Source organism: Enoplosus armatus, chromosome 11 (assembly GCF_043641665.1).
Source record: "Enoplosus armatus isolate fEnoArm2 chromosome 11, fEnoArm2.hap1, whole genome shotgun sequence".
Lineage (NCBI taxonomy): Eukaryota > Metazoa > Chordata > Actinopteri > Centrarchiformes > Enoplosidae > Enoplosus > Enoplosus armatus.
Window position 1 is genome coordinate 21,329,258 of NC_092190.1, and position 22,329 is coordinate 21,351,586.

A 22,329-nucleotide genomic window follows, 5' to 3' on the forward strand; every position below is an offset into this window, starting at 1 on the left:
CCAACCAAAACGTTTTATGCCATTTTATACCATTGTACCATAATACCACTCTTACTCAATAAGTCACTTTATTAAACTGCCAGAACTCAGTGACACATCATAACACTTAATATTCTCCATCACTGGTTCCTAGTATGAATTAGACGATCTAATTAGTCTCTGCAGCCTACATTTGCATATTAATGAGGAAAAAAATAGATTTCTTGAAACAATATAATCCCTTAATACTAAATTACACTGTTAGTGTTAATAGCACTCGTGTAAAAACAATTGGGCTATAAAATGATTTGTTGATTAATACATCGATGTAAGCTGCACTTGTCATTTATTAACAATGGCTTAACTGACTATATGTAATGTGAGAGGTGTCACTTGTTGTAACTAACACCGAATTATCACCAACCCTGCAGTTCCCCTCAGCTCTACGGGTCTCAGATACCCTGACGACCCCACTGTACGCTACAGAGCTAATAGGCTTGCGTAGATCAGGTGGCTCTGTGTCTGCTCGATTGGTAAATAAGCAACTGCTTGCTGTGACAACTGGGTTTAGCCTTGCTGCAAACCTGCATTGATTGATTCTTTTGGCCACTCGGGGCGGTTTAACACGCTGTAAACACAACATTGACATGTTATCACGTTATAAAGTTTAGCTACTTATAGCTGTGTTTTTGAGCGAGGGAAATATCTAGCTCTTTAGCAGGTAAACATTCCACTAAGTTTACCATCTACTTGCCACTACTACTGTCTGCTGTGTCTGGAAACAATGCTGATGAGGGGGGAGAGGTTGAATCAAAACAGTTAAATCCCTAAAAACCAAAACAAGGAGCTGAAAGGTTATAGATATATAGATCAGAGTCTGAGTTTGTCACTAAGGGCGACCCCTTTTGTCCATGGTTGATATAAAAATATTGACCAGAGCTTTAATATTTAATCCTGCATACCTCTGGTCCTGACACTTATATAACAAACATTAAGTCAAGTAATAAAATCATGTTATAATTTACTATAAAATGTATTTTTTCCATTTATGAAGCCTGTTATCTTCACACATGGGCTTGTGTAACTCATTTCACCGGCAGCTATCACACCCAGATTAGTCATCACAATATTCACAAATCACAGTCACTAGCTTGTGGTCATTGCAACACGGTTGTGCGCATGTTGCAATGACCACACGTTGCAACTAACTGGCCTTTAAGCATGGGAACAGCCACAACCCAGATAACTCTCCTTTCTCACAGCTTCTTGGTAATGTGGCTTTGCTCGCTGCCTGCTGGCCTCCCCTCTGTCTTCTCCTGCCAAGAGTTGAATCTGTGAGGCCACTTGTAGGGGAGGCCTGTTTTCCCAAACCCATACCTCTATTGTTACATTACATTTGATCTTGAAGGCCTGTTTGGAGACAGAGGCTCCGTGGTTACTCTCCCACATACACTGGCAATTAGGACAGGCTTAGTTATCTTTCCAAACATCCTGTGGGGGAAAGAATTGTTGGTAGCACAAAAATTTAAATCAAGAGACAGCCCTGGAAGGCTGACTGTGGTGTTGGTCAAATACTGTAGTCTCATATCAGTTAGAATATAAATGCTTGTGTTTTTTACTCTTGTAACACACACACTTACTATTCTGTCTCCCGGTCTGTTCATGTTCTTGTCTGCAGGCCCTGAAAAGTAAATGTCTTAAATTATAGAAATGTAACTTGAGGCCTTACAAGGGCTGGATTACAGCTGGATATAAGATGTTACTGTAAGTCTTAAATTGTCGTAATGTTAGAAGCTATAAAAAGTACTGCAGTATCTTATTGGCACACACACACTGCCTCTGTCTTCACAAGGTTCCACATTGAAAAGGGAAATCAGGCAAACGTTACAGCCGCAGATTGAATCTTTGTTCATGTTTATGGCTATAGTGGATACTTCCTAAACATTCATCTCTATATATATTGAAAATAATACATAATTGTAGGGTATCAGCAAGTTCACTTGCACATGTCTCCTCAACTGACAGTATTCACCCCCCTTTTAACAGACATTTTCATTTGTTATTGACCGAAAGTCACTGCCAAGTCCTGTAAGTATTTATGTCCATTGGCAACATAACTGTGAAAGACTGAAACTGTTTTTGGCAGTGCTTGAAAGAGTGACCCATTGAATGAATCACAGGTTTGTATAATTTCTTCTGAATTTCTTTGTATTCCTATATCAAAATAAATATCAAAATCTTCTTTTCTTCCTTTACAACAAAATGTGACGTGTGCTTACATAAGCTTGAATCAACCAATTTCAACCAATATAGACATCCACCCACACATTCTTCTCCATTCATTACGATACGGAAGCTATATGCTCTCAAAATGATTAACATGCTGCTGTTTTATTGCCAAGCATGTCGGTGTTGTTTGGGGTTAGGGTTAAAGCTGCACTTTACATTAACAATAAATCAAATTACTACTTGTAATTTCAAAGTGTTCGCTCGTACTGACCAAGAATCATCAGAATCTATCATTTCCGCTCCATCAGGCAGCTGTTTTCCACAAAAAAAGCTCTGATAAACCTGCTATATGCTACCTGTTCAGCACCAATTAGCAGATTGACAAAGCGACTAGCTGGTGAACATAGTGGACATAGACTGAATATTGGACACATGCAAGAAGGCCAGAAAGACGACGTCAATGAATGCTGATGTTGCTTTGTGTCAGCTGAGTGTGTAAACAGGTCGTTGGCGCGTTCATTATAACAACTTTTTGAGGTGACAATGTTGTTTTCAGCTTGTTCTGCTTCCCCCTAGTGGCGGAAGAATATAGCAGCTTTAAAGGTGTGTACATGGGTCATGTTTTCTGACAAGATTTGTTACTAGGCTTCTAGTTGTACTGTTGGATGTCATTAGCATGTTTTTATGTTCCTTATAAATATCAGTGCGTTAATAGGGTGAACTAATCAAAGTGTTCTGTTTGTGATTTCCCTCATTGGCAGTTTCAGAGACACATCAAGAAGTCAGAGGGACAGAAGACCCCCAAAGTGGAATTGCAGATCTCCATTTATGGCGTGAAGATACTAGATCTCAAGACAAAAGTGAGTCCAGATGTTTGAAGTTTGTTTTTTGGCAGGTGCATTAATTCTGTGCATGACACCTGAAGTGATACGATAATGAATGTATTGTGTTTGTTCTCCAGGATGTGCAGCATAACTGTCAGTTGCACAGGATATCCTTCTGTGCAGACGACAAGACAGATAAAAGGATATTTACTTTTATCTGCAAAGACTCCGAGTCCAACAAACACCTCTGCTATGTGTTTGACAGTGAAAAGTGTGTAAGTGTCTTCTGCTTGCCTGTCTTTTCATTGACACAAATGTATTTGTCATTGTACTCTGCCCGTCCAAAAAAGCTGGATTTAACTAAGCAAATAGGTAAGAGCCTTCCATTGGATAGTTACTGCAGTGATGACAGCTGGCAACAACTTATTTAACCCTAGCTGATGCGGTTAGTAGCTTCTCATTTCTTAAACAACCATGTCGGAAGACATATCCTTTGGTCGTGGAAAGGATGTTAATCTGTTTCAGAAGGGTCAAATTATTGGCCTGCATCAAGCAAAGAAAACAACTAAGGAGATTGCTGAAACTACTAAAATCGGGTTAAGAACCATCCAATGCATTATTAAAACCTGGAAGGATAGTGGTGAACCATCATCTTCGAGGAAGAAATGTGATGATCGGAACAAACTCTTGGATGATTGTGATCGAGATCACTTAAACGTTTGGTGAAATCATATCGTAAGGAATCAACAGTAGAACTCACGGCTATGTTTAATAGTGAAAGTTAGAGCATTTCCACACGCACAATGCGAAGGGAACTCAAGGGATTGGGACTAAACAGCTGCGTAGCCCTAAGAAAACCACTGATCAGTGAGGCTAATCGGGAAAGAAAGGCTTCAATTGGCTAGGGAGCATAAAGATTGGACTCTGGAGCAATGGAAGAATGTCATGTGGTCTGATGAGTCCAGATTTACCCTGTTCCAGAGTGATGGGCGCATCAGGGTAAGAAGAGAGGCGGACGAAGTGATGCACCCATCATGCCTAGCGCCTACCGTACAAGCCTGTGGGGGCAGTGTTATGATCTGGGGTTGGTCAGGTCTAGGTTCAGCAACCTTATGTGTTAAGAATGAGGTCAGCTGACTACCTGAATAAACTGAATGGGTCTTTCCATCAGTGGAGTTTTTCCTCCCTGATGGCACGGGCATATTCCAAGATGACAATGCCAGGATTCATCGGGCTCACATTGTGAATGAGTGGTTCAGGGAGCGTGAGTCCAGACCTCAGCCCCATTGAGAATCTTTGGGATGTGCTGGAGAAGACTTTGCGCAGCGGTCCGACAAGATCTTGGCGGAAAATTAATGCAACTCTGGATGGAAATAAATGTTGTGACATTGCAGAAGCTTATCGAAACGATGCCACGGCAAATGCGTGCCGTACTCAAAGCTAAAGGCGGTCCAACGAAATATTAGAGTGTGCGACTTTTTTTTGGGACGGGCAGTGTATATTCTCAATGATCAACTCAACTGTAAATAAGCTGTCGCAACGTTTGGGTAACTTTGCTCCCCTGCTGCAGGCAGAAGAGATAACTCTCACTATCGGACAGGCCTTCGACTTGGCCTACAAGAAGTTCCTGGAGTCTGGAGGCAAAGACGTGGAGACCAGGAAACAGATTGGAAGCCTTCAGAAAAGAGTACGTCTCACATCTGGTTGATTCAGCTCTCACGCAGACTTTAATTCACTTGTACTTGTACTTGTACCACCATGCTGACACATGCATAGCTTGTTTCTATTGATTGTTTTAAATCATCCAGTGTGGACAATTAAGCTGTGTTGATGAAAAAGGCAGTGATGAATATTAATGATAGCCAGCTCTGTTGTTACGGACCCAATCTGCAGTTGAATTATTGTGCACCCTGCTGAAACCATGGAGCTTTCCCGGTGGGTTTGTTTAAATGGTGATTCATTAAACATTTGTATTTACTTGTGTAAATTGAATGAGTAACAGGCCGTGGTGACTAAACGGGTTCATTTGAAGTCATTTCTAAACCGGCAACTTCTATTCTGTGTTTTAGCTATTTAATGCAAATGGATCCAAACTTATTAAAACGTCAAAGTTCATTGTTGACCAGCAAAAACAATCTCAACTCAAGCTTCACACACTGGCTTTTTCCAGAGCTTTCAACCGTGTCACCCAGTGGATAAAGATTGCTCAGTTGTCATGGAGATGGACCTGGTTACATGTGAGCTCAGTAGTTGTTATGGTTTCATCCACAGCACTTTTAGGACTTTCAGCCGAGTCAAGAAAAAGAAACAAATGTGATGAAGAGGCTTTTATAAGGTTGAAAGCCCTGAGAAAAGCTAGTAAGGAGCCCTTGAGTTGGGAACTAAATTTTATGGAAGGGTTTGGATGATATGGTAAATGTGTCTACTGTCAAGTACCTTGACTTGTTTTTTGTATTTAGTTCTATCATACGCAGACATTCCCGTCTGCTGTTATAGATAGGAATGTTTTGTTTTACAATTTACTTCATTGCAATACATATATAGATATATAGATATAGATATTGCAGTATAAAATTAAATATTGTCCTCTAACCATGTATGTCCAAATCTTTCATGAACAAATGAAGGATTAAGTGTCCCTTTATGGGTTAAGAAATGTATATTTCTTAAGCTTAACAAACCATTCAAAACCCCATTAGATTATCTAAAAACTGCAATATCACAATGCTGAAAACAGACCTGCTTTTATTAGATGCTTCAATAGCAGACGCCACGCTGCAGTTCATGCTTTCATTCACTGCGGCCTCTAAAACTACTGAACTGCTTTTGTTTTTATGCAGATTCAAGAGCTGGAAACAGAAAACTCTGAGCTGAAGAAGCAGCTTCAAGATCTTGAAGAGCAGCTGATGATCGCTCATGTGCCACCAGTAAGGACACACTGCACCGACACACTCCTCTTCAGTTTAGTGATTGAACAATATTTCTATTCTACATATTAAAGCAAATCTGTGTAACCTTTTTCTGAAGTATTATATGTTTAAACGTAGAAGTAACACAAGTAGAGAAGATAAATAAGAGTCATATATCTGCTATATACCAGACCAAGTAAAGCTGTAGCAGCAAAACTCCTGAGTTTACTGAATTGAACAAGGGTGCGTTTTATTGCTTATGAATGCAACTTTTTATTTATAAGACTATGATTGGGTTATTTCTAATTTCCAAAGTCACATAGCCTCCCTTTAACTGCAATGTCTGCAGGCAAACTAAAACAGCTCACTGATGTAATGTGGCTCTTAAATCATTTGGGATTCAAATGTGCCACATCAGCCAAAAGTACACAACCAAGACCATCTTTTAATTACAAAAGTTGATCTAATTGAAGCTTGCAAGTTTTGAAAGTATTTTTTAAGTACAGCTGAGTTTGTTGATATCGCTTCTGTGATTAAATGCTCGGCAAGTTTGGAATGACCAAACCTGTCTGGAGGGAGTCAGTGGGGGTCCAAGCTGTGTCTGAAGCAAAGCAATTACACACCTGATTGGTCTGATGAGGGGTGTGATACATTCACTCTCTAATTGGGCTGAATGCCCGTACTTGTGACTACACCCACGCCTCTGCTGCTCCACGTGACTGAATAATATTTGTCCCTCTCTGGTCATTTTCTGTCTGCGATCTTTTCTCAGCCGCTGCACATAAACGCAGCTAACGAAGCGTACATGCTGCAGAGGCCCTCCTCTCTCTTCTGGTGTCACAGCATCAAGTCGCTCTCCTGTCTGGAAATCTCCTCCGTCACGCTCACTCCCATGAGCTCGCCGGAGTCCAACTTGTCCGCCGGGCTACTAACTCCTCCTCCTGCCAAACCCGCTCTCCTTCCTCCTAAGCCTACCGAGGGCTGCAGCATCCCGCGGCCTCGCGTAAACACCCTGCGCTTTTTTCTTTCTTTCTGCTCTGTCTGCGTTTTATCTCCTGCTTTTGTCTGTCTTTAGCTTTTACTTCTTCTTCTCTTGCTTTTCTTTTTAAAAATAAAAATAGCTAAGTGTTGTTTGCATGCGTGCAAGCTTTCACAAGTCAGCTTAATCATTCCCACGACTTTATGTACAGGCGGGGAGTGTCTCCATGAAACCACAGTCTACAGACGTGTTCGACATGGTTCCTTTCTCCCCTGTGACGCCGCTGGTGCCCACGCTGGCCAGCAACGGCTGCCCACCACCACCGCCGACCACATTACCACCAGATATAAGTGAGTAGGGACCGCATCCCGTCCTGATCAGCAGATTTACAGGTTTTAACTTGTTCTCCGGCTCCTGACAGATTTATTCTTGCGGCTTTGTTTTTGTTTAAATGTGTGTGGCAGAAGACATTTCTGTGTTTCCTCTTCAGCCGGTGTGATGTTGATCTGCTGTCTGTGTTTGTAGGGAAAGACCTGTTTGGTGCTGAGCCATTTGATCCGTTCACCTGCGGGGCAGCTGACTTCCCTCCAGACATTCAGTCAAAGCTGGATGAGATGCAGGTGAGCGCCTGTCTGTGTCTGATCCCCCCACGCTGCGATTTAAAGACCTGCAGGGAGGCTGGTTCGACTGTGAAACCCAGGTCTCCGGTCTGTTATTATCAGTATCAGCGATTTGAAGATTCAGATGTTCTCGCATCATGCTGAATCATTTCTGGTCAGTTTGGTCCTAATTGGCCGAGCTCCAGTACCCCATTTATTGAAATGATTCATGTTAAAGTAGACCATGTTTGTCATACTGTTGCACGCAGTAACAGTAAAACAAGCAGATGTGAGGGATTACTCTGTGTTTCTGTTTATTCTTTTCTGAAAAAGCTGAGGACAGTAAGATTCAATGAAATCCTCAGTGGTGAATATGACTCACTTCTTTATTTAGATTTATCAGGGACACGGAACCAGTTACACATTCATTTAGAGATGAATTAATAAGAAGTCTTTTGTGCATTACTCAGTTGTGTTTTCATGTCCCTTTATGCATTTCAATGGAAGATGTTCTCAGTATTCAGTGAAAATGTTAATATATTTTCATGTAACTATATTTGTGGTCCAGTGGAGCAATAAATATAAAGAAGAACATATAATATAAATAACAGCTGAGTTTATTATAAATACAATTGCTGATTGTGGCTTTTCAGAAATAACACTTAATTAACTCCAGCTGTCTGGAAGTATGAAGAAAAAGTAGTCCGTATTGTATTGCTTTCATTAGCGGCATCAGATATCATTGCTGACACTGTGACTCAGTGGTTCTCAAACTGTGGGGTGGGTCTCTCTGTGGGGGACGCAGAGCCATCGCAAGGGGGCCAGGAAAAATGTGGAAAGTAATCTCAAATTGGATCGTCTAATTCTTGCGGTCTGAACAAACAAATTAGAGTTCACTGGCAAGGCCGTCAAGATTTATTTGGACAAAAAACAACATTTGTGAGAGTTTGACAGACGATGCTTATCAAGCAAATACGTCGGTCAAAGTTGGAAGTCAGGAAAGTGTGATGAACATTATTTTCATTATTATCAGAAGAAACAAGTTGTCTAACCGTGTCTGGAGAGTTTTAACTCCTCTTTCACACTTCATTTAAACTTCATTTAATGAGGAATGTGAACACGTTCATTCAAATCATCTGAAGTCAGAAGCCTTCACGCACTAAAATAGTCTGAAAAGTTACATTTATTTATTTCATTTTCATTCATTTTCAGAAGCGCACACATTCACTGTTGTACCCTTCCTGCCCTGGAAACAAAAGTACAGATTATCTGGCCAGAATCATTTTTCCCGTAGTTGTCCAACACAAACCCAGAGCGTCCCCTGAGGTCCCCGTCCTCACAGTTGAGAACAGTTAAGTGGGTTTACAGTGGTGTTAGGAAGTAGGAAGCATTGTTCTCCAAAGGGGGAGAAGCGCCGCTGTAGCTTGAGTTGGCGTGCAATCACACAGTTTATGCCGTTAATCAGTTAATCAGTCGTCCTCTGCGGGTCTGTGTAAAGCATAAAATGGCAAGGTTTTGATTTACAGTATGATCAGAAAATAATGACTTCCGGAACTGCAAATCAATCAACTTCTGTGATTGTGATGAAAATGACTGCTGAGTTTTAGCAGGGAATCGCCAGTAGGAGGCAGTGCTGCACTGACACACTTGCTTTCAGTACTTTTCCTTCCGTTTCTTCTTCTTAATTATTAACCACTGAATTCATCTCTTGTCCTTTCCACCTGTAGCGTCAGAGATGGTTTGTACTCTTTGCTCTGAGTCTGTGCTGTGGCTCTGGTTGTGTCCTTTGTCCTGCATGCTTTTGGGTGATGTTGCACGCTCTCACATGTCCAGTGTGACGTAACTTTACCTCGTCCAGCTTGTCTTAAATGTCCGTCTTTTTCTCATTAGACAGTAGACATGCATGTTGTGTTCAGGCCTCCACGTCTTTAATTAGCAGTTTGTTCTCTCAGCTCTGTTGCTCTGCAGTTGATGCGCTGTTCTCGTCTCAGACTGTGGCTTATTAACGTGAGCAAACACTTTTTATACTCTGAGATGTTGCTTTTCAGGGACTAACTGCTTGTGAAGTGTGCTATAGTTTTTGGATACGATGTCACATTTGATATACAATTGCGCATCTATATAAAAGAGCACATTAAAGTACAATTTGGCTACATTTTCTTCCGATATTTTGCAGTTTGCAAAATAAAATTGCCTTTTTCATTTGATATGCATGAGCCCCATCAAGATGCATGCCTTGTTGTTTCTCCTTTTGTGATCTTGCACATAACGCATGTCCCAGCATGTGTTTTTTATCTCTGTTTTGTTGAGCTGTTTTGTTCATTCTTTCTTACCTCCAGAGCTTTATAGACTTTTCCCCATCGGCTCTAATCTAAACGTTACCCTGACTTCCTGTTTATCATCACAATCGAGACATGTAATCTCACAGAGCCCATGTGTACATGAACGTCACAGCTGTTCTCTGGCTTGTCTTCCAGGAGGGGTTCAAAATGGGACTAACCTTAGAGGGCACAGTCTTCTCTTTGGACCCGCTAGACAGCCGCTGCTGATGCCAAGAAGATGCTCTTTGTCGCGTACTTTTAACTCGTTTGTATGAAGAAGTGCCAAAATCCACACCACGGTCGAGTCAAGATGTCACAGTTTTCGTCTTGAGGTTTATATGCATTTGCATTTAGATTGGTTTTTTCGATATTTCAAGGTAAACTCAGATCCATTGTAGAAAAGAACTATTTTTGTAAAAAGATAAAACTTATGGAAGGAGTAGTTTTGAGTACCTTTGCTTGCACAGGCAATGAGAGATGTAAATAGTCGAATATGTCCAATGGTACACAGAATTTTCATATGAGTCAGTTTGTGTGTATGCACCATTTGAATTCTGTATTGTTAACACATTCCTGTTTGTATGCCAAACACAAGCTGGCGAAGAAAATAAGTGGAATCTGTATCATTAACACAGCTTGCCCATAACGTCACATAGCTTATTTTACTCCACATTCAGCTCGCACATGTAGCTCATTAATGCAGTCTGATATGTTTTGTCTTACTGACCTTTACGCCTTTTGTTTTTTGTTTTAAACTCGAGTTTGAGTTGCCATTTCAGTATTTACTTTCTCATATTTCTGTCATCATTTTAGTCTCCTCTTTTCTTGCACCAGAAGGCACTTTTGTTTTGGACAGCCTCTGTCCATATACAGTACTATCCCCATTATTCTGCTTTTGGTTGCATTGACTTTGCTGTTACAGTTATTAAAGAAAATTTTACTGCAAACAAGTGCGACTCATTGATTCTATCATTTAGTTGCGTGACTTTGTCGAGCTGTTGTGTCATTTTTGTGTTTGAAATGTTGATTGATTCGAAGGTTTTATCATTAGCCATGCCGCTAACACAGATCTGTGAATGGCAGTGTTGGTCGATCGTGGTTCCCACAGGATGAACCTTCTTTTCTCTGGCGCCACCAGCAGGTCAAAGCTTTCACTTATTCAGGGAAATAGCTGAACATCTCCTGGATGGATTGGCACAACCATTTGTTTACACATTCTTGTTTCCCAGATGAGGAATCCTCTGACGTTTCCTCCAGCACCTCCATGAGGATGACTTATTTCTGTTTGAAATATCCAGGCACCTATTGGATGTATTGCTATAAAATTTGGTGCAGAATATTACTGGTATGTGGTGTGTAATGAATACGAGTAACTTTGGTGATCCCCTGACTTTGTCACAGTGCCATGATCAGGTCAAAATGTTTTTGCAAAACTAATTATCATGTTCGCATTCCTTTGTATTTGGTGCTAATTAGCTAATGTTAGCATGCTAACATGCTAAACTAAGATAGTCAACTGGGCAAATATGACCTGCTAAACATCAACATGTTAACATTGTCATTGTGAGCATGATAGCATGCTGACTTTTGCATTTAGTTCAGAGCATGAATGTGCCTACAGCCTCGCAGTCTGTAGATTCTTGTGGGATTTATAACATTGATGAAGTTTGTCACTCTGCCACTGTCCTACTTCTTTAGTTATATCCACTGTGTGTTCACTTTGTGGTCCGACGTCACACTGTCTTACCTTCATCTCTGATTTTCTGGGTTCCCTGCCTCAGGATTTTACTCCCTCTTGAGGCTGAAATGATTCTATTATGGTATTAAGTTTTTAAAGGACCAAATGAACTCTTTTGAGACAAGAACAGGCAGAGAGAAATATTTTAAATATTTATTTTCAAAGGATGAAACGCATCTGCTTCCAGTGTGGAAAGCCCATTCCTCCTCCGCCTCCTCCTCCTCCTCCTCCTGTCTGCCTCTGGGGTGTTGGCAGGCAGTCAAGCCTCGCAAACGTTACAAATCTATAATAAATATACTCAAATATGAACCAAATGGTCACAATAGAATTACTTGAAGGCACATTCATGACAATTTAAAACAAACAGCTTACATTTGAAACAACTGTGAATGTTAAATACATAAATGTTATTTTTAAAACTACAAAATATGTCTAAAAATGAGTTTGTGTGCAAAATGACGAAAGGTAAAGGACCTAACTATACCTGAATTAATATGACAAGAGCTTGGGGGGATTAACAAGCATTTTGTTTAATTTGTTGCATAGCAAGAAATACAAAGCAAACAGGCACTCACAGCCACCTTATTCTATAAAACTGATTATAAAAAAAAAACGATTTCAAGAGCATATAAGTCCAAGATACTGAAAAGGGGGAACTGACATGCATAAAAATAGAATATTCTGTGCTACCTTTTACTGTATGATATTGAAATTGAAAGGAAAAAATAAAAATGTTACAAATCACCACTCACGCCACACCTCATTCATCTCTCCATCGTTGACAGAAAGATCTTTATTGGTATCCCCAAACCCTGCCCTGTACCACGCAGCCGGGTGCACAAGGATCACACTACTTACAAAACAGCACCTGTGAAACAAGATTTACATGTAGTGTCATCGTTTCTCAGTTTCGGTGACGAGGTAGCTAACACTGAGGAATCGACAGTCTTAAGGTGTCTTTAATGTTCTACGTGGTCGGTACAGAGTTAAGAACTGGATACAGACATTGATTCATCAAAAGCTGTCTTGAGAAAATAACCTGCGCCGGTGGACGCGTCATCGGCTGTATTTGTTTCCTCAATAGCACCACAATGTTGTTTTATATTCAAACATGTTAAACAAAAAATGAATAGACAAATCTGTAGAAAATAGTAGTGGAGGGACGACATTTGACATAGCTTCAGTTGGATTTTTCCGGGCCTATAAACAGCAGTTATAGTTACCATTTTAAAGCTTCCATATTCATAAATTGTTGGCAATGTTTCTTTGTGACATAAAATTAAAGGGTAAGACCAAACTTCACCACAGAGAGTCTCGAAATGCATCAAGCTTGGAGTCAAACATACACAAGACGACAGAGGAATGATTCTGATTTTTACCAAATTTTTGAAGTTAATTCCAAACATTCATTCTAACTTACAAATCTTCGATGTCTTGAACTGGGTTGAAAGGCACAATAAATATCTTGCCACAGGGCCAGAATAGTCCTCAGTACTCGTATGTACAACGCGGCTGATCGTCGTCAGCCGTCAGTTCAATAGTCTCAGGATTCTCCTCGACGCGTTCCCTGCTGATGATTTTACAAGAAGCACACGGGCCCGATATCGACGCCGAACTCTTGATTTGGGCCACCAATGTCCACGGGGGCAATATCCACAATAGGAAGTCTTGCTGTTTTCTGTGTCCTGTACTCAAACACTGTCTTGCCCCAGTTGCCATTTGCTTGCTGTAAAAGATAGACAAATAGAAGTTCAGTGACTAACACCTCAATGAAATGGTATACAGTATTTTAAGGACTTTGTCCCATGCTCAGAGGCAGCTGGATGCTGCTTCGCTGTATCTGGGCACTTACTTCAGAAATGTGTTTTCTTTGCATAGTAACTGTAGACACTGTAGCCAGCCTTACAGTGTCCTTTGATACAGTTAATGATGAATGAATATGTGAAAAGCTGAAATGTGGAAACTTACTGAGCAGGAGTCCTCCACCACTGTGTATCTGAACCGGTTGTTTCCCTCTGCTTTGAGCTCCAGATCGTTGGAGCCCTTGAGGATTACAGCCTTCTTATAGTTGCCCGTCTTCTCGTCCTTATAGCCCACAGAGTTCTTGCAGTGGTAGGTGATGGTCTGGGATGCCTCTTTGGAGAGCAGGCGGATGAAAGTCATCTGAACTGTGACGGAGTTTGCTGACTGGTCTTTGTTGCCGTAAGCGAACTACAGAAATAAATAAAAGAAAAATACAATATGAGTTTTTCCACAATTTTTCTCCCCCAAAATGTGATTCTTCTGCTCCCTTTATGAGCACACCTTTCTCACTCTGTCTGTAGTTGACTTCATGTTTTAATGACAAGAACATATTCTTTACAAGATTCCTTTACTATGAAGTCTTTAACAGCTTCACAGTGCCTTTGCCGTCCACAGCCCTGCTTCCCTCTCTCTCTCCCACCATCATAATATAACTGCTCACATGTGTTCCACTGTTGATGTCTGCTCCGAACCACACAGGTTTGTTCCTGGAAGAGCTCCACCACACTTTACGAGGTATGCTGGTCGGATTGGCAGAGATGCAGGTCTCTCCGGTGTCCATGTTGCAGTGCACTTTGATGGCATCCTCCACACTGCCTTGGTTTGGATCCACCCAGAACTCGCCTGCACAACAAAATAATCAAGATGTGGTCATTTTGGACATGTAGCTTTTGACCACAGCTCCGATTTATTCTGCAGCTGCTATGACTGCATCGGTAAAATAAATCAATTATATTGCATGTAAGCAGGATTAGTTCATGCCCTGACAATATTTCTAGATTTATTATGTTAAAAGGAAGCACTGGGAAGATGAAGAGGAAAAATAACAGCTAAGATAAGAGCATAATAAACTAGAGAGGCCCCTTGCAGCAGTGTAAAATCTTCTCCTAGACTAACCCTGACTTTCACTCACCACTCTTCTTCATGGGGTAGCATCTCTTCAGGTCGTCGCAGGTCCTGGCAGGATGCTTCTTGCTGCCGTCAGGGCTCTTCATGCTGTCAATCTGGCTGCTGAGGGCCTTCAGGGTGGCCTGAACACCGGGGTCCACAGGCACTATAGTGGAGGAGTTGCTGTTGGGCAGAGCCTCGTCCTCGCTGAACTCAGGAGGAGGAGGAGGGCCGTCGTCATAATCCTGAGAGCCGAACAGGTCGTCCACAGCAGCTGTGGGAGGTCCTGGGGGACCAGGGGGGCCTGAGGGTCCAGGCTCTCCTGGAGGGCCCTGTGGATTTAGGAATAGTAGTGTAATTTACTTTTATTTTTGTGTTTATATTAACAGTTTTTTGTGTTTTTATTTACTGGTCAAAACTGACTGTCTGACACTTAAAGCAGAGCCTTGTTCACTCAGGACCAAACATCTGTTGAAAAGATGTTTCATTAAAGCATCTTTTCGAACAGCTGGCTGAACTACTGGATATTTTTTGACTACATTTGCTGCTTTTTATCAGTACAACTCACATACTGTACAGTCAGAACCTCCTCTCTGTATAATGAGACAATACCTCTGGTCCAATTTCTCCACTGACTCCACGAGTTCCAGGAGGTCCCATCGGTCCTGGCTGTCCAATATATCCTTCCTTTCCAGGAGGCCCAATAGGTCCAGGAGGTCCCTGAATCATATTCCAGCAAAGACAGTCAGACCCCAGCCTTAAAACTAGCAGTTTCATTCTAAAATAACTGCTGGCATAAAACTACAATATATATATATATATATATATATATATATAACCATGTTTTCCTTTTGAAACAAATGGAACTGTAGCATTTACCCTCGGCCCGCTTGGTCCAACGATTCCTGGAGCTCCCTGCTCACCAGTTGTACCCTAAAAGCAAGAGAAGTGAATGTTCATTAGTCTCTTTATACATATCATTTACACATTAGATTCAAACGCTTACCAGAATGCACACAATGCAGAAGTTTCAGACAGCAAAAAACTAAAGAACTCTGTTGTTAACACAGAGCACCAAATCACACCTGCAGTCATATATGGTGACAAACTAAAAATAAAATTGACAAAATATTTTAGGCTGTCTGTTTACTGCTCCTCCACTTGCCAGTCATTTATATCAAGCCATATATTTTCCTCCACATCACACCTGCTGTAACATTCTCCATGGTCAGACACCATTTATCAGCCTTATTTAACAGCCTTGATAAATCCAACCTTGGCATGACTGCAGTGATGTCCTCAGTCAGAACTACCTGGACATGAGATTCTTGCTTCTAAACTTTCTATGACAATGCTGAGAAAAAAACAGAAGGGTGAACATGTTTAAAGCTAGACTATGAATAGAACTATGAATAAAGTGAGTCTGAACACAGTAAACTGTGACAGTATTCACTAGCTAGGTTAGGAGTACTGAGAAGAAACCAAAGTGAGATGAGTCAGCACAGTCAGATGGCTGAGCACCACTTTCACTTACTGGAGGTCCAGGAAGACCCTGCAAACCAGTGAAGCCTCGATGTCCCTTCTGCCCTCTCTCTCCATGATCACCAAGGTCACCCTTATCTCCTCTTGGTCCTTGGGGTCCCTGGAATTAGAAAGATTGAACACATTTCATGATTGTTTAGAAATGGGGACGTTTTTGTTTTGCTTCTGGGGTTTCTACCAGCTGTAATCTTCATCTAAATCTGTCAAAATCTACAATACATCTTGTTATATGTTAGTGTACTGTATAACCACAAGATGGTCTTAGTTGGAGACTCACCACTAGTCCTCTCTTTCCAGCCGAGCCAGGTGGACCAAGTGGTCCTCTTGATCCCTGCCAATGAGTGAAATAATTAGAGGCCCTCAGGGGAACACAGACCTCTGCCAGCACTGAAAAACTTGCAAACTCCTTGTAATATCCTAACACATCGTTCCTATCACTTCATATTAACTTCACTCAGGTTCCAACATGCCCCTCTGGGCTTAAATCAAATCATGTGTCTTTGCACATAAATTGTAAATCTGTTCTTTCAGTCTTGTATCCCGCTGATGAACTGACAGAACAGAAACTTCAAGGAGAAACAGAACTGAAAATGTCTGCTTACAGCCTCTCCTCTCCTTCCAGCATCACCAGGAGCACCAACTGGACCTGGAGTGCCTGGAAGTCCCTGCGGACCAATCAAACCTTCTGGACCAGAATCTCCTCGGTCTCCCTAGAGAAGCAACACCTGTTAGTCACTTGCAATATGTAAAACACCACATCGGTCACATTTTCATTCTCTTTGTCTCTTACCCTTTGTCCAAGAACACCATCTTTGCCTGGTGGACCATCAGATCCTGCAGGGCCCTGAAGACCACAGAAAACATTAGGACATCTGTAAATGTCAGAGATACACTTGGCTGATATAATTTGAGATCCACAACCAATTAAGAACCTGTACTTACATCAGGACCAGGATCACCACGAGGTCCGTTGGCACCAGGAGCACCAACTGGACCTGGAGGGCCTTTATCTCCAGGCGTTCCTGTGGATCCCTGTTTTCCTGGTGGGCCCTAGAAAAAGAAACAGGCAACTCACAATGCAGCACTGAAAGTACCATAAATAATCTAATCAAAATACCAATCAGCTGTACGCTGTAGCAGCACTGGAATAAAACGTACTGATTATAGGAGAAGGTACAGGTTTTTTATGATTATTGTTCAAACTTGTAGAAGACATGAAGTAAAAAGCTCATGTGCAGTAGAATCAGGACTTAATTGATACAGACCCCAGGTCCTGGAAGACCTGGCATCCCGCGTTCTCCTCTCTGACCAGGAAGACCCACAATGCCTCTCTGTCCTGTAGTTCCAGCAGGACCTGGAGGACCATCAGGACCCTAAAGCCGACAACATTGTAACCAGAACATTTAGATTAAATGCTATTTATCCCAACTTGATGTAATATGTCTGGTTGACTATAACACCACTCTGCCAACAACCATACAACTTATTTCAAATCAATTTGTGTTTAAGAGGAGTCAATATACCCCATAGTCATGATCAGGCACCTGAATTAAAAAAGTATGTTGAAAATGCACTGAAGCACTTTCTGCTTGTATAATTGTTACATCATTGATTTATATTGTTTTACCACAATAGCTACAGAGCAGTATGTGGGTTTGATAAATTCAAATATTACTACATTGCAATTTTACCAAACCCTAAAGTAATTGCAACAGACACAGATTGACACAGATTATTTGAATTCATGGTTTAGGTGGAAGTTAATCTAGATGAAACTGGCAGCTAAAATGTCACAACAATGACATCAGTTTACCGTGGGTCCGTCTTCTCCTGAGTCCCCTTTGTCTCCTGGGCTGCCTGGTGGTCCTGCTGGTCCTCGCTCACCTTGTCTTCCAGGGGGTCCATGGTCTCCACGAAGACCAGCAGGACCCTCTTTCCCAGGAGGTCCAAGGGGTCCGGGTTCTCCTAGTGGACCCTGGCGGGAATAGAAGCAGTCATGAGATAGATGCATGCAGTGAATGGCATTAAGGTCTCACGTTTCAAACAAACTAGTTCATACAACATGCCACATGTGAAAGCAAAAGTGTTTATACATGTTTCAAATAGCCACATAGGGTGAGCACACCCAGCCAATTGCTGTGCAAAGTGTGTGTATGATTGTTGGATTGTCTGTTTTGGAAAGTTTTTTGTTGGACACAGCCCCTCCCCACCAAAGGGGTTTTCAGAAGTTTTTTTTCACACCCTGATTTTATCAATGTTAAACGCATATTTAACAGTGTTTTCATACAAACTCAGGGCAGTACTTACAGTTGGGCCTGGCGGGCCAACTCTTCCTGCAGATCCAGGGAAACCAGTGGGGCCCTGGAAGCAGAACATTACAAGGTCCTCAGATACTGCTTTACACGTTTTATAACAGAATGCTATATCTACTGTTTAGAAAAAGGACATAAGACAATATAGTCTTTGAAGTTATTATCAGGTATTAAAATCTGATGAATGATCTATAATGAATTAAACAGTCAGGGTTGATACCCTTCCTGTGCCTATGAAATAATTTCTACTTCATCTAATTCCACTTAATCACATGACTTCTGTAATTTTTTAATTATCTTACTGGTGCACCCTGTGTTCCTCTTCCGCCTTTCAGTCCAGCAACACCAACTGGCCCCTAAAAAACAACACTTTATTAGAAAAGCACCAATGACAAATAGTTTTGCAGGAATTAATACTAATTAATAATATTTAATCTGCAAGTTGAGAATATCAAGTAGTATCCTGTATAAAACTGTGTCAGAACAACTACTTTAAACACATTTCTCGAGAGCATTTTTCATCCAGTATCATGTGTAACTCACGGGAGGTCCATGAGCACCAGCCAAGCCTTGAGGTCCCGGTGATCCAGCATCTCCTTTCTGGCCTGGTTCTCCAGGCTCTCCCTTGACTCCAGGTTGGCCATCTGGACCCTGTAAAATGTTGGTAATATTATAAAGAATACATCTAAACTAGTTGTATCTGTCATCACATTTACATCACCTCCTGGAGCATCATTTAGAGCCATAAATATTTTCTAGGAAAAGAAAAAACGTCACACTGATTGACAACTTACAGGTGGTCCAGCAAATCCAACAGCACCAATTGGGCCAGGGTCACCTCTTGATCCCTGTCGTAGGAGATAAATTATGATATTGAAACACACTAATAATGTACATCCATTCTGTATCACCACTGTAAACAGTCTACTCACTGGCATTCCTCTGGATCCTGGGGGCCCATGTGGTCCTTTGGGTCCAGGTTCTCCCTGCATAGATGGCACATGTTTGCTGAGAATAATATCTACAGCCATTAACTGAACCTATGCTGTCCCATAAATCCAGTATTTTTATGTTTGCAAAGGTGCAAGCCAAAGACTGTCCTTCATAAGATGGAAGATTCTATCAGATGCAGCCAAGAAAAGCAGAAGGATTAACAGCATAGTGGGCATCCTGGGAGCAGACACTTTCCTAAACAGAACTTGTCATAACATTGAATGATTGTGATATGAATAGCAGCCTCTTACTGTGTCGAAAAGAAAAGAAAGACTCTACCTTCTCACCGCTGGGTCCAGCAGGTCCTAGTGGGCCAACAGGACCTGGGGCTCCCTTTTGACAGAAAACAAATCTGGTTGGGGATCTCCGCTCATCACTGTTACCAGTTACTTGTGCAGTCAAGTCAGTGTACACATTTCTTTGAACAAGCTGTAACAAGTCTCAAATTTGTCATCATCAGTTTTGTTTTAGTTTTTTTGTAAATATAACTTCCTTGTTCATGGCTGAGCTGAGACAAAATGTGTTTGCAATGAGGGAAAGATATTTTGCTTACTCTTGCACCATCATTTCCAGCTGTACCTTCTGATCCTTTCTCACCAATTGCTCCCTGTAAAAGACAGCAAAAAAAGTGTAAGGCATGTTCTGTAGTGACATTCAGTTCAGACTCAGACATGGACTTGACTGACAATTCGGACTCTTTGATTGGAACTTTAGAACAACTATCGTCTTCCAAAGATCACCAGAGCACATTTCCACTGGAACAAATTGGTTATGATTTTTGCAACCATGTAGTACATGTACATTAATTGTTATTATCTTTATGTGTACAATGAAACATAAATTATGTGACAGAATTGATAGCATAAAAAATGAGATAATGATGGACTTACTCTGTCCCCTTTAGGCCCAGGAGGGCCAGAGATGCCCCTCTCTCCTGGCATTCCCTGAAGACCTGGAGGACCCACGTCACCAAGTGCACCAGGCGGACCGGGGCTACCCTTCAGTGGAAAACACCAATGTTAGCAGGCTTATTGCTTACAAGTATTAAACAAGTATTGAATTATACAGTACAACCAAATATAAGTTATTTGTATGTTAGATGTATTTTTCTGCAGAAGTCTATATGTCTCTGTGTATGCTGGTGTAACACTGGTTGTCATGCCAGCAATGAGGACAAGCTTTCTTTCACTAAATAGTTGATATACAGTAGTGTAATTCCCCTTATAATTATAACTTTTACACAATGATCTGTATACACTGTTGCCATAACCAAATACAGTAGCTTTGCTTTGTTTTTAGTTCAACCCTTCACTGTAAAAGCTTTGCAACCATTGGGACATTTAATTGACTAATATCTCTTTATAGTTTCAAATATACATCCAGGTCTTTTCTACCTATTTGTCTGACTGTGGTTTGAGTGGTTCTGCACTCAGTAGTATTCTCCTTTGACCAACACATGATCAAGAATAATCTTTTGCTGAACATACAGGTGATGTCTCAGTAAAGTACCTTTGGCCCATCTGGACCAGGTGCACCAGGGATACCCTTAGGTCCTTGCAGACCATTTGGACCCAGCTCTCCCCTCTCTCCAGGAATTCCACGCTCTCCCTGGGGAAGACAAAACATTAATTTCAATCGTAGGTATTCAACTTTACCAACTGCCTGAATAATTTAGCAGAGTGAAATTCACCTACCCTTGGTCCAATTTGGCCCACAGCACCAAGCTCTCCAGGAATACCCTTAAAGAAACAAACAATGATATCATTTAGGTTGAGTCAAAACTGAATCCTCAGTATCAAGCTCCTAATGATGAATCCTGAATGATTTAAATATGAGTTTGGACAGAGAGCAACATTAAAGATGGAAAGTTGAGAGGATTGTGCTTCAGTTACGGGTAGTTTATCCCAAAGTAGAATTTATAGCACTCACTAGGTCGCCTGGTTTTCCAGGTTCTCCAGGAGGGCCTTGATTTCCAGGCAAACCCTGAGAACACAAGACAAACATCATAATTTGCGCAGTTCTTCAGCACAGACTGAGGTCTAATAATTTTAATATCATCACATCTTCTCACAGTACTGTGTCAAAGTCAGTGTTTATGAACTTTTTTCTCACGTCTTACTACCAGCCAAAAACAATTACGCACCTGGAATCCATTTACACCTGGAGGTCCCTGCTCTCCTCTGTCTCCTGCAACACCCTTTGAGAGTAGACAGTACAGTCTCAGTCATGTGTGAGAGCAATAAAAGAAATGCAAGCAACGTAACAAAAGAGAAATCAGACACTTACAAGTGGGCCAGGGGGGCCAGCAGGGCCAACCTCTCCATCTTTCCCAGGAGGACCCTGAAGACAAAGTGACAATTAACAAACCTGCCCATTACACATCTGGAAGAACCCAGAATGTTTGATTCCCTGAAGGTATGTGAGGTTTTTAAGTAGATTCAAATGACCTAACTAAGTACAATATGTTGAAGCCTATAGAACAGAACATGCTGTCTGTGTTATGCTAATATGTTGTGTTCTTGCTATGCTTACTTTTGACAGATCCATGAATCAGCTGCATGTGTTGTATGATAAAGGTTTCTATCTCCTCTAAATTCCATGCTGATGGCAAAACAAAGTGTACCACCCAGTTTTTCATTCATAAACAGTACTCACTCTTTGACCTGCCACTCCTGCAGATCCTTGTTCACCTGTCTTTCCTGGGTCTCCCTTTGAGTGTAAAAAAACATGTTTGGAATTAGAAACAGAACAGGAGTTAACAGACTGATTATTAGACTATTAATGCAAAGTTTCGAGTGACTCTGCAGCCTTACGCTGAAGCCCTTGGGGCCAGGTACTCCCATGGTTCCTGCGGGCCCTCTGTTTCCAATGGACCCTGCAGGGCCTGGACGACCATCTTCACCTGGGGCACCCTGAACAAAGGAAAATCATACTTTGACTCAATAATTTCTTATTATTTATCATACCTTTAAAGCTAACTTCAATGTCTACTTG

At 41.4% G+C, this 22,329-nt stretch overlaps 2 protein-coding genes across 3 annotated transcripts in view; one reads left to right on the forward strand and one right to left on the reverse strand.

Moving 5' to 3' along the window:
- Nucleotides 1-10,790, forward strand: part of gulp1a (GULP PTB domain containing engulfment adaptor 1a) — a 65,875-nt gene extending 55,085 nt beyond the window's left edge. The window contains exons 6-14 of one of the 2 annotated variants that reach the window (XM_070914565.1): nucleotides 2,970-3,068; nucleotides 3,170-3,307; nucleotides 4,603-4,719; nucleotides 5,873-5,959; nucleotides 6,714-6,944; nucleotides 7,132-7,270; nucleotides 7,446-7,540; nucleotides 9,247-9,257; nucleotides 9,997-10,790. In XM_070914565.1, the coding sequence (XP_070770666.1) occupies nucleotides 2,970-3,068; nucleotides 3,170-3,307; nucleotides 4,603-4,719; nucleotides 5,873-5,959; nucleotides 6,714-6,944; nucleotides 7,132-7,270; nucleotides 7,446-7,540; nucleotides 9,247-9,257; nucleotides 9,997-10,018 (939 nt within the window). In that variant the 3' untranslated portion in view covers nucleotides 10,019-10,790. The remainder of the gene's footprint in view (nucleotides 1-2,969; nucleotides 3,069-3,169; nucleotides 3,308-4,602; nucleotides 4,720-5,872; nucleotides 5,960-6,713; nucleotides 6,945-7,131; nucleotides 7,271-7,445; nucleotides 7,541-9,246; nucleotides 9,258-9,996) is intronic. The other variant, XM_070914566.1, reaches the window with a different exon arrangement.
- Nucleotides 10,791-12,336: 1,546 nt separating this feature from the next.
- The window catches only part of col5a2a (collagen, type V, alpha 2a), a 37,174-nt gene continuing 27,181 nt past the window's right edge, over nucleotides 12,337-22,329 (reverse strand). The window contains exons 27-54 of the mRNA XM_070914252.1: nucleotides 22,149-22,247; nucleotides 21,991-22,044; nucleotides 21,622-21,675; nucleotides 21,479-21,532; nucleotides 21,265-21,318; nucleotides 21,030-21,074; nucleotides 20,845-20,943; nucleotides 20,226-20,333; nucleotides 19,889-19,942; nucleotides 19,615-19,668; nucleotides 19,275-19,328; nucleotides 19,137-19,190; nucleotides 18,886-18,993; nucleotides 18,645-18,698; nucleotides 18,338-18,391; nucleotides 17,844-18,005; nucleotides 17,296-17,403; nucleotides 16,973-17,080; nucleotides 16,821-16,874; nucleotides 16,633-16,740; nucleotides 16,308-16,361; nucleotides 16,023-16,130; nucleotides 15,368-15,421; nucleotides 15,101-15,208; nucleotides 14,514-14,820; nucleotides 14,043-14,224; nucleotides 13,547-13,789; nucleotides 12,337-13,304 (exon numbers count right to left, since the gene is read on the reverse strand). Of these exons, the coding sequence (XP_070770353.1) occupies nucleotides 13,158-13,304; nucleotides 13,547-13,789; nucleotides 14,043-14,224; nucleotides 14,514-14,820; nucleotides 15,101-15,208; nucleotides 15,368-15,421; nucleotides 16,023-16,130; nucleotides 16,308-16,361; nucleotides 16,633-16,740; nucleotides 16,821-16,874; nucleotides 16,973-17,080; nucleotides 17,296-17,403; nucleotides 17,844-18,005; nucleotides 18,338-18,391; nucleotides 18,645-18,698; nucleotides 18,886-18,993; nucleotides 19,137-19,190; nucleotides 19,275-19,328; nucleotides 19,615-19,668; nucleotides 19,889-19,942; nucleotides 20,226-20,333; nucleotides 20,845-20,943; nucleotides 21,030-21,074; nucleotides 21,265-21,318; nucleotides 21,479-21,532; nucleotides 21,622-21,675; nucleotides 21,991-22,044; nucleotides 22,149-22,247 (2,742 nt within the window). The 3' untranslated portion in view covers nucleotides 12,337-13,157. The remainder of the gene's footprint in view (nucleotides 13,305-13,546; nucleotides 13,790-14,042; nucleotides 14,225-14,513; nucleotides 14,821-15,100; nucleotides 15,209-15,367; nucleotides 15,422-16,022; nucleotides 16,131-16,307; nucleotides 16,362-16,632; nucleotides 16,741-16,820; nucleotides 16,875-16,972; nucleotides 17,081-17,295; nucleotides 17,404-17,843; nucleotides 18,006-18,337; nucleotides 18,392-18,644; nucleotides 18,699-18,885; nucleotides 18,994-19,136; nucleotides 19,191-19,274; nucleotides 19,329-19,614; nucleotides 19,669-19,888; nucleotides 19,943-20,225; nucleotides 20,334-20,844; nucleotides 20,944-21,029; nucleotides 21,075-21,264; nucleotides 21,319-21,478; nucleotides 21,533-21,621; nucleotides 21,676-21,990; nucleotides 22,045-22,148; nucleotides 22,248-22,329) is intronic.